This window comes from Hemiscyllium ocellatum, chromosome 23, assembly GCF_020745735.1.
Source record: "Hemiscyllium ocellatum isolate sHemOce1 chromosome 23, sHemOce1.pat.X.cur, whole genome shotgun sequence".
NCBI lineage: Eukaryota > Metazoa > Chordata > Chondrichthyes > Orectolobiformes > Hemiscylliidae > Hemiscyllium > Hemiscyllium ocellatum.
In genome coordinates this window covers 18,746,513-18,761,412 of record NC_083423.1, presented here as the reverse complement: position 1 = coordinate 18,761,412, position 14,900 = coordinate 18,746,513, and the positions used below count along the sequence as shown (strand labels likewise).

The following is a 14,900-nucleotide window of genomic DNA, read 5'->3' as shown; positions in this document are numbered from 1 at the left end:
AGGAGAAATTAATACGAATTTTACACCCAGAGTAGGGTGAGTATCTGGAACTCTGCCTGAAAATGTGCTAGAATCAATAAGCATCACATTGTTTAAGTAATATTTAGACAAATGCTTGAAAAATAATAGCATTGAAGGATACGAGCCGACTGCTGGAAAATGGGATTTGAGCAGCTATGTGATTGATAATCAGTGTGGACATGATGGGAAGAGGTCCTTTATGTGACTTCTAACAGCACCAGGTCTCGGCAACATACTACAAGGTACCACACCATTTAAAGTGGAATAAAGAGAGAAAAAAAATCAAAACTAATCACCTCTGCAAAACTATAATTTTACACCTCCACGCAATCATTTACTGTCAAAAGCAATGAGGTTATGTCAGTAAGATGCCCACAACATTGTCAATTCAAAGCAAGAATATATACTTGAAAATAAAAACCGAGCACTTATCCACTCCCCATCTACTGATAGGCAGAACACAAACCTTGGCCACAAAATGCTTGTCCTTCTGATCCATGTTAGCTGTTGGAGCCACATAATCTTTCCAGATCCGGATTTTGCGCTCTTTAGCGGATCTATCAACATAAGAGAGATAGAGTATTCTGAGTGATATGAAGGTTTATCTTTAGTTGAAGAGTTGGTCTGCCAACTCAGCTGAGATATGGTCCATCAGCAGCAAGACTGAAAATTGTTCTTCCCAAACCTTAAAAGAAAGGAGTCAGGTTGCAAAGGTTTATGAAAAGAACTGAAAATGTGTTGCTGGAAAAGCACAGCAGGTCAGGCAGCATCCAAGGAACAGGAAATTCGACGTTTCGGGCATAAGTCCTTCCAGCAACACATTTTCAGCTCTGATCTCCAGCATCTGCAGACCTCACTTTCTCCTCTTATGAAAAGAACTCCAAACCTTTGTGATCAACAGGTCACAATGTGCTACTTTATTTTCCAAAGTTCAGCTATGCCAGTGACTTCTATTGTGACATTCCAGGTCCATCCTTCTATACCTTGGACCTAATCCTCGAAGATGCCTCAACGAGTACATGGAGTCTCACAATGAATCCCTCAAAAACTATACCCAATATATTCCACCTCTGCAATTCTGGTGCACATATATATGATGGTCAGAAACTAAAGCATGATTCCAATCCAAAATACTTCAGTAACTCTTGATATGTCTTTGCCAATTTAGGAATATATAAAGAAAACAGCAAACCACAAAGTCAGAAACAACCAGGGGGCACCTGCCACAACATTCCACACCTCAGCAACTATCCTAACTCCACAGCAGAGTATCACACATCTGTGTGGCAAAGGTCTCACACACACATCTTACTGACACAATGCACATCACAAAAGGAGCATTCCATTCAACATCCCTCACCTGGTTTCTACCATCACAAACATCACTTCCCTATACATCATCCAACCAATGAAAACCCAAAGTTGCTGAAACCATCAACGCTGCACATCAATTATCACTCCACAACAACCAGGCCAATGTACCTTCTACCTGCCCACTAATTTGGCAGACCAAATGGAACAAACTTCCTCAGCAGTATTTACCAGCAGGCATCCTTTAGATCATGGAATCGGAAACAAAGTTATCAACAAGTTTCTTGTCACAAACCTGTTTGTTAAATGGCAGACTTTGAGTTATCTCAGCAAGAGCAGCCGCGCTACACAGGTCTGGAAGTACAGAATTCAGAAGATCACCTAAATGAGTTGAACTTTAGCCCACTTTAAGCCATACCTGTTAGACCAGTTAGTGGAGAAATTTCAAAGGAGTTAAAGGTACAAAGAAGTACATTCTACTCATCAAAATTGCTCCCAAAGCAACTACTTAAAACTGAATATTGTAAATAGGAATAGGTACTTAGGAAAAATTGCTGAACTAATTCGACTATCAGAGGCCTGGCAGCTAAAGCAGACTTTGCCCTGTGTTACAAAGATACATGCAACACTGAGGTCGCAATGAACAAAGGAACAATTCTACTACAAAATTATTTCCTTTGCCATCCAATGCAGCATACTACAATTCTCCCAACCACTACTGGATTCATTCTTCCCATTGATCAACCAGATAATACCCTCTAGCTGTCTTCACCTACCCCCACTTCACCAACCTAGCCCCGCCAGCCCCTTTATCTGCAGCTCCCCCAATACCCACCCCCAGTCCTGAAGAAGGGTTACATCCAAAACATCGACTTCTCCACATCTTGATGCTGCCTGGCTTGCTGTGTTCTTCTAGCATCCTGCCTGTCTACAAAGGAACCTCAATTATCCAAATATCAGATTATGTGAAGGAGACCTTGAGGTCCCGATAGAAACATTACACCAAAGACATGTTTCCAACACTGTTCACATCTTTTGTTTACAGTGATTAAAAGTGATCTCAGCTTACTGAAATGCTGCTGAGAACAGTCTTGGACATTGATGGGAGCCCAGGCACTGCCTCCAAATGACTGACTGTCCGCCCTCGCTCTCTCTCTCCTCACACATACTTTAACTGGAGTTCTACACAGGTGTGTTCCCTAAACATTCCTTCCCCAGATAATTTCTCCAAACCATCCTGTATAGGGCAAAAGTGGAACCTGCCAAAAAGTTGCAGTAAAACGTGTGTGCATACATGTGCACATGCGTGCATACATGTGTGCACGTGCGCTATTTGGAGACTCACCCCCCAAAAGGCAGCACCTGCCTTGTTGTTGGTGCCCAGTCCAGCTGTCCCGGAGAAGGAGCGGGGGCAGGAAGGGATGTGGACGATGTTGGACCCGGCTGGGGAGGAAGGGGGGTGTTGGACGCAATTGTGCAGCGGGCAGGGATGGGGGAAAAGGGGTGGAGTTGAACGGGGTTGAGGGCTTTTGGGGGCGGAGGACGGTGTTGGGGGTGCAGAGGCTTGCATGCGGTGTGCTGCTGCCTAGTCTCCTGAACGTGGAGCGGACTTAACAGCAAACTCAGAGCCCCCGAGGAAAGGCATTGGATTTCTTAACCGAATAATCAAATTATCCAAACAAAATATTCGGATAATCGAGGTTCCTCTGTACTTGGATTCCAGCATCAAGTTTTTTTGTCCCCATCCACTAGATGGCAAGCTAGCACAGTTTATTCACTAATCTTCCACAGCATCACCACCACTTCCACAGCGTAGTCACCAATTAAGTCATCATAATTCAGGTGGAGGGGTATTTTAATGTGTATTCAAAATATAGCTTAAGGGAATATTTGCACTAATGAACATTGGGCAGCACGGTGGCACAGTGGTTAGCAGGTTCAATTCCCGCCTCAGGTGACTGACTGTGTGGAGTCTGCATGTTTTCCCCGTGTCTGCATGGGTTTCCTCCGGGTGCTCCGGTTTCCTCCCACAGTCCAAGTCAGGTTAATTGGCCATGCTAAATTGCCCGTAGTGTTAGGTAAGGGGTAAATGTAGGGGTATGGGTGGGTTGTGCTTCGACGGGTCGGTGTGGACTTGTTGGGCCGAAGGGCCTGTTTCCACACTGTCAGTAATCTAATCTAATCTAAACATATTTTAAAGCTTGCACAGCTGACATTTCCAGAGTTCTGCATCTCCTCTTCTCCAACAGTTCTGACCACAGCCTCATCATTTGCACAGTTCAATATGAAAACAAGTTCATCAAAGCACAGGAAAATAAAATCTGAAGAGTAGGAGAGAGAGAAGAAAATGGAAGTTGGGCACAGATTTTTGAAAAATATCAGTCAGCGTTGCTCTTGGTATGCATCAGGATTGACTTAACGTGCACAAGAGTAAATACCTTGTTCCCACTCAATGTCTCTCCTCCACCCCACCCCCGTAATGGTTTTAAATTTTCTTGACACCCTTCCAATCACAGCTGACAATATCAAACTTTGGGTCCAGAAAGATGTGATCTGGGCAAAAAACTGAAACAGTTAGTGGTGAAGGGGGCCAAAAAGGGCAGTCACAACCAGAACTGAAGATTTTACACATGATTTTTTTTTACATTTTGGAAACGGAGATGATTGCAGGAGGTGGAATCAATCAACAGAGGAGCGCAAAGGAAATAGCAGCAACAAAGGGCCATACAGCCTGCAAAATCATTTAACAACATGAGTGATGTTCTATTTCAAGACAATTTTTCCTGAATTTGACACCCATCAATTCACTTAAAAAAATCAAAAGCCTACTAAATGGGTCTTTAATATCCTGAACTGAAAATTCACAGCATTTTGGGTAGAAAGTTCCAAAAACTCTTCTCAAGTTAAGGACTTTCTCCTCATCTCAATCCTAAATAGTGTATTAGCGAGTTTGGAGAAGATTTGTAGCTTAGGTTGCCAGAACTATGACTCCTAGTTCTAGACTGATCAGCCAGTATAAACAGCATCTCTGTATTTATCATATCAAGCCAAATTATAATTCATACTGTTCAATGAAATGACTTCTCATTCTTCCAAGTACAAGTCCATTCTACTTCAGCTGCCCCGACAGGACAACCTCCGAAACACCAATTAGCACTGCTGCCTCAGAGCCAGGGAGTTGGGTTTGATTCCAGTCTCGGGCAACTGTCTGTATAGAGCTTGCACATTCTCCCTGTGTCTATGTTTCCTATGGGTGCTCCAGTTTCCTCCCACAGTCCAAAGATGTGCAGGTTAGGCGAATTGGCCATGCTAAATTGCTCATAGTGTTCAGAGAGGTGTCGTTAGGTGCATTAGTCAGGGGTAAATATAGAACAACAGTGTAGGGGAATGGGTCTGGGTGGATTACTCTTCAGAGGGTCGATGTAGACTTGTTGGGCTGAAGGGCCTGTTTCTGCAATGTAGGGAATTCTATGGACCCATTCTTACATTATGAACGTACTGGCAAGCATTTACTGCACAATTCCATTGCTCAAGGTGGTGATATGTGGTTTCCTTCTTGAAACACAGTACTCAATCTGGTGTCAATACATTCACAATGCTGTTTGGAAGAGTGTTCAAATCCTTAAACTAGCCCATGAAGGAAATTGATTTTAATGCTTAGTCGAGTGTGATGTAGACAAGTTGCCTAAGGGGACATGTGCATGGCAGATGAATAATGTAGATAAATGTGAGTGTATCCACTTTGGTAATGTGGCGGTCTGGGGGAGAGAGAGCAAAAGCGCGAAAGAAAGAAAACAGCATGCTGGCTTTTATAGTGAGGGGATTCAAGTACAGGAATGAGGTTGTCTTGTAGCCATCATCCAGGAATTACAATGTTTCCTTATCAGAGGAATGAATCCAACCAGACCAATTCCTGGGCTGGCAGGACTGACATATTATGACAGAATGGATCAGTTAGATTCACTTGAGTTTAGAAGAACAAATGGCGACTTAAAAAAACCATAAAAATTGAAAAGGACTTGGCGAGGTACACGTCGGAAGGAGGTTTCTGGTGCCCGCAAGTCGAGAGCCCAGGGTCACAGTTTAAGGATAATGGGGTAGGCCATTTAGGACTGAAATAAGGAGAAATGTCTTCACCCAGAGCGTGGTGTGCCTCTGGAATACTCTGCTGCAGAAATTGGTCCAGACCAAAACCAGAAGGTGTTAGATTTAGATCTTAGGGGATCAAAGGATATGGGGAAAAAGCAGGAACAGATTATTGAATTGGTTTATCAAATTGAATGACAGAGGTTCAAAGGTCCAAATGGCCTTCACCTGCTCCTAATTTCTATGCTTCTATATCCAGACAATGCATGGCTTGGAGGGAAACTTGCAGATGGCGTTCCTATGTATCTGCTGCCCTTTTTCAATGATGTGATAGAGCTCACAGGTTTGAGAAGGAGACTTTGCGAATTAATGCAACGCATCATGTAGACAATGCATTTTGCTCCTACCAAACACCACTGGTGGAGGAACTGCATGTTTAAGGGTGCTGATCAAGTGGATCATTTTGTCTTGGATGTTGTCAAGTTTTCTTTGCATTCATCCAGGCAAGTGGAAACTAATCTATCACACTATTAACTTGCGTCCTGTAGATGGTGGCCAAGCTTTGGGAAGTAAGAAGGCAATTTATTAATTTGCAGTCTCTGACCAGCTGTAACAGCTACAGTAGTTATATGACAGATCCAGTTAAGCTTCTGGTCATTTGCTGACCTTCATGTGTGCTGCATCTGAACATTAACCTTTACTTCACACCAATACAAACCATAAATATTTAAATTTGTGGAAGGAGAAGAAATAAAAAACCTTAATGATTTTCCACACTGTCTTCCAACCTTACACACCAGGCACCAACTCTTTGTGAAATAGTCCCACAGACACTGCTCACCTTCATTCAACTTACTCATCTATAGCTGACTATAATGAAAGCAAATGATACTGCAGAGTTGTTAGAAAAAATAAAGCACAACAGTTGGGTTTCTTTTATCAAAATACATTTGTATATGATTCTCATAGTGTGGCTAATTATTCCCTTCCTAGCCTGTCAAAGACACAAAACACTTGCAATGGCTTAGTGGTCACTACAGACACATGACCAAAAAGCACATTTAAAACATGGCACAACTTGGATTGTGACAATTGCCTTCTAAACAAATTTTAGCACAATCGTCTACTCTCATCGCCTGTACACTATGCACACAACTTTAAAACTCCATTGGTTTCTCGTCTCACATTTTCAAATGATGCAATTGTCTGTACAGTGATCAAATGAAGTTTGAAGCAGAAGGGAATGCCAAACTTTCTCCCTGCCCAATAGAAATATAAGCCAAAGGCAAGTACACTGAGTTAGAGCACAGATCAGCCATGATCTCACTGAATAATGAAACAGGCTCAAGGGGCTGAATGGAACATAGAAACACGAGTAGACCAATGAATTAAGTGCTCTCAGATAAATTCAGCATTACATTTCAGGCTAGATCTTTTTGAGCTCCACCTCATCTTCAAAATCGTAAATCATACAATGAAACAATTTACCTTTCACTAGCTCTAAGCTTTTCTGGACCCTGTGTGTAAACTGCAATCGACCAGTCAACACAGCGAGCGAATCCTTCACGAAGCAGCAGCTCGGTTATATTACCATTCTGCGGATGAAATACAAATTTTTAATTTCTTTTAAAACAATAACATAAAACAAAACTTTTTCTGGCTTTGCCACCAAATAGAAGAACAGGCAATGTCTTTTTTGCCTTTGCTTGATGCAGACTCCTATGCGCCTCCAATTCAGCCATAATCCTAATACAAACCAGTAGAATTAAAGAATTGGGATGCTCTGTATGCATTAATTTCAGCCCTTTAAATTGGAACCAGTGCTATTAAACAGTAAGTATGCCTTCTCTGGCTCTTTTCTAGTAAACATGCCTTTTCCCTAATTTTATCTTGCATCATCAATACTTTGAAGCAGATAATTTTTCTTTTTGAAACTAGGTTTTCCCAAATGGCCAAATGGAATAGCTTCAGTCAACTTCTCTTAGTCTAACACCACACTGGTGCAATCAGCAGAGATATTAAGCAAATGTGCACAGCAAGTGCCTTAAAAATGGCTATCCTTGACATAAGTATAAACAAAAGAACTGAATTCAATAGGCATGGGGAGAGTGCTCACTGCCCACAAGATCAATGTGCCATCCACCGTAACAAGAAACCAAGCTTCCAACACTTCACAAACCCACTAATCCTACTAGTGGAACTCTCAGTGCCTGGATTTGGAACTACAATCATTTGTTCGTTGAGTCAGTAAGTCAAAAACCAAAATTCTTTTCTCAATGGCATTTTGGGTGCACCTACAATGGATAGATTTCAGTGGTTCTTGTCAGCATCTCGCCAACATCTTCTCAGGAGTATTTAGAGATGAACAACAAAGGCTGGCTTTGCCAATGTTCACATTCCAATAAAGAATTTAAAAAAAAGATAACATACCAAAATATGAAAGAACACAGGTTCACTCCCTACAAGGTTTCACTTAGAAGGGTCCCCAACATTAGAGGGATTCAGCAAGACAATATACCATGCAAGGGTTAAGGTTTTTAAACAATGGGAAAAAAGGGGCATGGTACAAATTCAAACAGCAATGCATTCCAATAGCCAGAGAAACTGGGTGGTATACAGTGTACACACATTCTTAACTAGTAGATATAGCAGCCCAGGCTTATAACTTGCACAAGTCAATAAATTGATCATCATATCAAAATTATACAAAGAGATCTTGGAGGGCAGGTTCATAGCTGCTTCAAAGTGGAATCGCAGGTGGATAGGATAGTGAAGGCAATGTTTGGTATGCTTTCCTTTATTGTCAGAGTATTGAGTACAGGAGTTGGGAGGTCATGTTGCGGCTGTACAGCACATTGGTAAGACCACTGTTGGAATATTGCGTGCAATTCTGGTCTCCTTCCTATCGATTCAGAAAAGATTTACAAGGATGTTGCCAGGGTTGAAGGATTTGAGCCACAGGGAGAGGCTGAACAGACTGGGACTGTTTTCCCTGTAGCGTCGGAGGCTGAGGGGTGACCTTACAGAGGTTTACAAAATTATGAGGGGTATTCATTGGGTAAATAGGCAAAGTCTTTTCCCTGGGGTCGGGGAGTCCAGAACTAGAGGGCATAGGTTTAGGGTGAGAGGGGAAAGATATAAAAGAGACCTAAGACACAACTTTTTCACACAGAGAGTGGTATGTGCATGGAATGAGCTGCCAGAGGATGTGGTGGAAGCTGGTACAATTGCAAGATTTAAGAGGCATTTGGATGGGTATATGAATAGGAAGGGTTTGGAAGGATGTAGGCTCGGTGCTGGCAGGTGGGACTAGATTGCGTTGGGATATCTGGTCGGCAAGGACGAGTTGGACCAAAAGGGTCTGTTTCCATGCTGTACATCTTTAGGACTCTATAAATGTCACTTCAGAGAAGTTGATAGCTACCACTCAACTAATCCTCAGAAATAGAACACAAGATGCAAGAGATTTCCAGGCATGATAAACAGACATTAAAAATGCAGGCCACCCACACTACAGCAACCAAATGGTAAATGGTATCGGCTGAAGAATTACCCTGCACCTAATGTTGCATCCTACCAGAAAATATTTGATAAGTAGTACAAAAGGCTGCTTACTCCAATAACATGACGACCTTCTAAACGCTAGGTACAAGTACAAAAGCTTATCTAAATTGAAATATCTTTCCCTACATGCATCTCTCTCACACACACACACACACACACACACACAAACTGCAATTTCATTCTGTTTGATAAAACTCACAGGATGTAGGATGGTTCCTAGAATGACTTGATTCTGCACACTTTCCAAGATGATCTGGACATCTCTTTGCAGAAGGCGTGACTCAGTAAAAAATTTTGCTTCTGCTGCAAATGGCTCTGGAGTTTCAGTCCCATCAGTTTCACGTTTAAATGTCGGGCACTGCGCAGCCAAATATATAAAATATTAGAAACTTTACATTTACTAGTAAGTTACCACCCATTGTAGAATAAGCCACACAAAGCTGTTCTTAGTGCAATGAACTGTTTGGACTTGGCAGATCCACAAAGCGGTAGCAATAACAATTCTACAGACATTTCAGTCAAATTACTTTCAGGTAATCCAGAAAGGAATTCTGTATAAATTAATGTATTAATAAATTCTGTATACATTGATAAAATTATTTTTATTAGTTACTTTGGGGTCACGAGTTCAAAGTGTGAAGGGAAGAGTTTTAGGGGAGATATATGGGGAAAGTTCTTCACGCAGAGGGTAGTATGTGCCTGGAATACGTTGCGGGGTGGTGGTGGTGGTGGGGGGGTGGAATGTGTCTAGACAGATAGATAAATGGGCAGGAGCAAAACGATACAGATCCTTAGAAAACAGGCGCCAGATTTAGTTACAGGATCTGGATCTGTGCAGGCTTGGAGGGCCAAAAGGTCTGTTCCTGGGCTGTAAGGTTCTTTGTTCTTTATTTTTAAAGATGGGCTACATTACAGCCATTGAGAGTTGCCACGTTATCTCAGCTCATATTTCTGTGATAGAGCATTGCAATTTTAAGCATATTAGCTCAGAAGGCACTCCAGTACAGCACATTGATAGTGAGAAATGCTGTTTTACAGATGATACACGAGATAGGTCTATCTGAACCTTCAGGTAGGCATTAAAAAATTGCAAAAGGATAGATAACGAGACTAATATTGTGAAATTATGAAATGAGTCAAAAGGCACTGAGAAAGAATCACTCAACCCAAAACATTAACTCTGATTTCTCTCCACAGATGCTGCCAGTCCTGCGAGCTTTTCCAGCAATTTCGGTTTTTGTAGCCTAAACCATTTACTTAATATGGTTTTTTTTTTCAAACATCCAAAAAAGGTGACGGTGCAAAAGGCCATTCAGCCCATAGAATCTGGGTCTATACAACAGCAATTCACCTCGTATGTAAGAACATAAACAGAAAAAAGCACAGGCTATTCAATCCCTCAAGCCTGCCACGCATTCTATGATCATTGCTAACATGACACTCAACTTTTCAGATAATGATCCAGTTGATTCCCTGCTGATGCCCTCTACTGAACTTGCCAGATTCTAATCACTTAATGCACCTTTTTTTTCATATCACCATTGATTATTTTCCAATGATCTTAAATCTCTGGTTCATCATTCCAGCATGTGATTTTTTCTGATCTATTTTATCCAGATCAGAAAAGTCATAAAATTGTAATCCATTAGGTTTATTTGAAATCACATGTTTTCAGAGTGCTGCTCCTTCCTCAGGTGAAGTGGAGGGCAGCACACAGGTACAAAATTTATAAGTGGAGAGATCAAAACATAGTACAAATAGTGTGGGTAGAGTGTCAACAAGCTGAACAACAAATCTTTGCAGGTGATCAAAAGTGTCAGATGGTGTAGGTAAAGTGACAACAACTGAATATCAAGTAAAGGGATCACCCATAATGGCCTTTGTCTGGGTGACGTGAGAAATGACCCTAGAAAAATAACCAAGGAGTCCACATTTATGCCTGTCAAACAACACATCATGAAGTATTTTTGAGTAACCTGGCCAATTTGATTGTTTTCTTTTATTTTTCCTTAAAAGACAAACGAGCATATACAATTATAGGAAAGGGGATGGAAACAATTATTTCAATTTAAAGTACAGACATTTTTCAGCTTTTCATGTCTCTTAACATTAGCAGAGAAAAAAAATTATTTTGTATTTAATAAGTTGTTAAATCAATTATTATAAAATCAGTATCTGAAAATTAATTATTCACAATGCCTGGGATTAATTATTCAAAAGTCTGGTTAGGAACTATTACATTGAATATTTGAGGGTCTTCAATCGTTTAATTTTACAGTGCTACAAATACAGAAGTAGAAAAGCTGATTTGGTTCAGCTGTTTGTGTTGTGACATCACCAAAATCTTGAATATTCCACTGCATTTCATCTCAAAATTCTTTTCTCTAGAGAGAACTTCTCCAGACCCTCCAATTTAAGTCCCTCAATTTTGGAAGGATTCTTGAGAATCTTTTCTGTGCCCTCTAATGACTTTATCACATTCCTAATGTGAAGCCCCAAAACTAGGCAAATTATTCCAGTTGAGCTGAACCAGTATTTTTAATAGAGGTGAAACATAATTTCCTGACCCTGCTTATAAAGTTCTGGTTACCATATGCTTTATTAACCATACTCTTAACCTGTCTTGCTTTGTGAGGTTCAGGTACATTGTTGGACAAACCGAGAACTCTTTTCATTCAATCCTGCAATATTTCACCAAAGTATTGGATAGTGCAATATAAAGAGGTTTTATTCCATTATCAGGTCATCCTAAGCCTTGGGAGTGCTTAATGATGACACTGGCAACTAGAAATGAAAAAGGCAATAACAGGGAAACTATGGTAGACCTTATACTGTTAATGGTAGGGTCCTTTGGCGGGGGGGTCCTGAAAAAAGTTCAAAGGATGCAGGTGCATAATTCCTTGAAAGTGGAATCGCAGGTAGATGGTAGTGAAGGCAGCATTTGTCTTTATTGGTTAGAACACAGAGTTTGGAATTGGGATGGCATATTGCAGCAGGACAGGATATTGGTGAGGCCACTTCCACAATATTGCATACAATTCTGGTTGCCCTTCTTCAGAAAAAGGCATTGTTAAATTTGAGAGGGCTCAAAAAAGATTTACAAGGGTGTTTCCAGGACAGCAAGGTTGGAGTTACAGAGAGAGGCTGAATAGGCTGGGGCTATTTTCACGAGTGAAGATGGAGGTTTATAAAATCATGACTGGCATGGTGAATATAGCCATAGTCTTTTTCCAGTAGTGGGGGAATTCAAAGTTTGGGAAAAGATTTGTAGCTCGGGTGCTCGTTGTTGTGGTTCTGTTCGCCGAGCTGGGAGTTTTTGTTGCAAACGTTTCGTCCCCTGTCTAGGTGACATCCTCAGTGCTTGGGAGCCTCCTGTGAAGTGCTTCTGTCAGAAGGACTGCACAAAACACTACATAGGACAAACAGGAAGACAGCTAACAACCCGCATCCACGAACACCAACTAGCCACGAAACAACACGACCAGCTATCCTTAGTAGCCACACACACAGATGACAAGCAACATGAATTCGACTGGGACAACACTACTATTATAGCGCAAGCCAAACAGAGAACAGCCAGGGAATTCCTACAGGCATGGCACTCATCCACAGATTCTATCAACAAACACATCGACCTGGACCCAATATACTGGCCACTGCAGCAGACAGCAACTGACAACCAGAAGTGGCAGAGACAAGCCATTATAAATGCCGAAGGAAACATGACAGAAGCGCTTCACAGGAGGCTCCCAAGCACCGAGGATGTCACCTAGACAGCGGACGAATGTTTGCAACAAAAACTCCCAGCTCGGCGAACAGAACCACAACAGTGGGGGAATCCAAAACTAGAGGGCATAGGTTTAAGGTGAGAGGGAAAAGATTTTAAAAAAGAATCAGAGTGGTAACTTTTTCACACAGAGGATGATGCGTGAATGAAACGAGTGCCAGAGGAAGTGGTGGAGGCTGTACAATTAAAAGGCAACTTAATTGGTTACATGACCAGGAAGGGTTTAGAAGGATATGGGCCAAATGCTGGCAAATGGGACTAGGTCAGATTGGGATCTCTGGTTAGTGCAACCAACGCAAACAAATTGGATCAGAGGGTCTGTTTCCATATTGTACGACGCTATAACTCGAAGTCTCTTGAATGGGATGAAATATAACTTCTGCCAGAAATCTACAAATATGGAGATGATACAGACCCTCACTTCATAATTCAGCTTAAACTGTTCAATTTTGAGGAAATTACACTCCCATGACAAGTAACAAAAAAAAAAATTCTCCACGTCACTTGCGTAATGTGGGCAATAACTGATCTCCACTATTCACCGAGTCACTGGGGCAGATATGTGCTATGCCAAATTTTTATGATAGGTGAAGTTCGTCTCATACGATTCAACCATCCAGACTATCAAAAGTACAATTCAGAAGAAAACCACAAATATAATTTAGAAACAACAAATGATTTTTTTATGCACATGTGAACAGGAAAACTAAAAGCCCATAGAAATGTTGACTTATTACTGAATGTTATGCATAAGGAAGATAGAGACTTTTCAACCAAAAGATCTTTTAATTTAACCTGAGCATCACCGTTTCCCAGTTCTTTGCTTTGTCAGGTAACAATCAATTAAAACAGAAAGTGTTGCAAATCTTCAACACGTTCAGAAGCAATTGTGGAATGAGGCAGAGTTAATGTGTTAGATCAATAATAATTCATTTGAACAGATTTAAGTTAGCTAAGAGGTAATCAATTTGAAATGTTGATTCAGTCTTGGCGTTCCACTATATTTCCAGCTTCCCTGACATTACTAGTAGTTAAGGTATTTTTCATTTGATGTGCGGGTGCTATGAATATCAATGTTTCAGGATGCTGACATTCTAAAAGCAATAACTGACTTGAAAATTACCAACCATTTGGTAATTTCTAAACGAAATCATGGGACTGACAGAGAAATCACTAAGCTCTGCAATGAACTTAGAACCTCCATAATGTCCTAATTGGAAATAAACCGAGCCTGCAAGTGTGGCAAATCAATAGTTATAAATGAAATGCAACAGAAATCTAGTTATGTAAATGTACCTTAACACCAGAAAGCATAACTGTCACCAGGTAGTAGTCAGGCAGCAGCAAAGCTCTCACGACACTCCCATCTCGCACATGCTCAATGACAGCTATACAAGAAAAGAGAGAGAGAAAAAAAAATCAGTCTACATCCTTTGAAAGACAGCACAAGATAAACTTGTATTAATTTGACATCTTTACCATGGAAAGGGATGTTTTCTCAAGATGACAAAGTGGAGCTCAAACAGACCCCAAGCCAAGAAATTAGGCATTAAAAAGGTTGAAAGAAGTTAACTGACAAAAAGAATCAAGTGCTCCTTGAATTTTTATCCCAAGGTAGCTGATCGTTCTATCAATCTATAAAGAGAGATTGGGAAAGTCACAAGAAGACAGAACCACAGCAAGGGAGGCTTGATAAGGTTGAAAAGGATGAGTACAATAATTACAAATGAAATTTAAAATGTAAATTATCAAACTTAACACTGTAACACTAAAATACAGGTAGCAATGAGAAAAATGTTTGGGATTGACAATCAGAACATTTTATTGGTTGCACTTTGAATTGGAAGCTGCGATAGCAAATGGAGCCTATCAATGACTTAGCATTGGAGACCAAAATTGACAAAATCATAACAGAATGAGGCAAGTCTGTTGGGGGGGTGGGATACTCTTTGGAAAGTCAGTATGGACTTGATGGGTCAATTGGCCTGTTTCCACACTGTAGGAATTCTATGATTCTTTTATGAATTTTGTAGGAAAAGGGTAGAGGGAGCAAGAAATGGGTCCCATGGACAGAATGAATTTGGAGAGTTCGTGAAAGGAAAACACAGAGGAAGGCATGAGTTCAGGCTAG

General features: G+C 40.9%; 1 protein-coding gene across 1 annotated transcript in view; it reads right to left on the bottom strand.

Annotated features, from left to right (window-relative positions):
- Window positions 1–14,900, bottom strand: part of snd1 (staphylococcal nuclease and tudor domain containing 1) — an 845,795-nt gene that overhangs the window by 788,423 nt on the left and 42,472 nt on the right. Inside the window, exons 6-9 of the mRNA XM_060842752.1 lie at window positions 14,066–14,157; window positions 9,182–9,340; window positions 6,907–7,013; window positions 488–578 (exon numbers count right to left, since the gene is read on the bottom strand). Coding sequence (XP_060698735.1) covers window positions 488–578; window positions 6,907–7,013; window positions 9,182–9,340; window positions 14,066–14,157 — 449 coding nt within the window. The remainder of the gene's footprint in view (window positions 1–487; window positions 579–6,906; window positions 7,014–9,181; window positions 9,341–14,065; window positions 14,158–14,900) is intronic.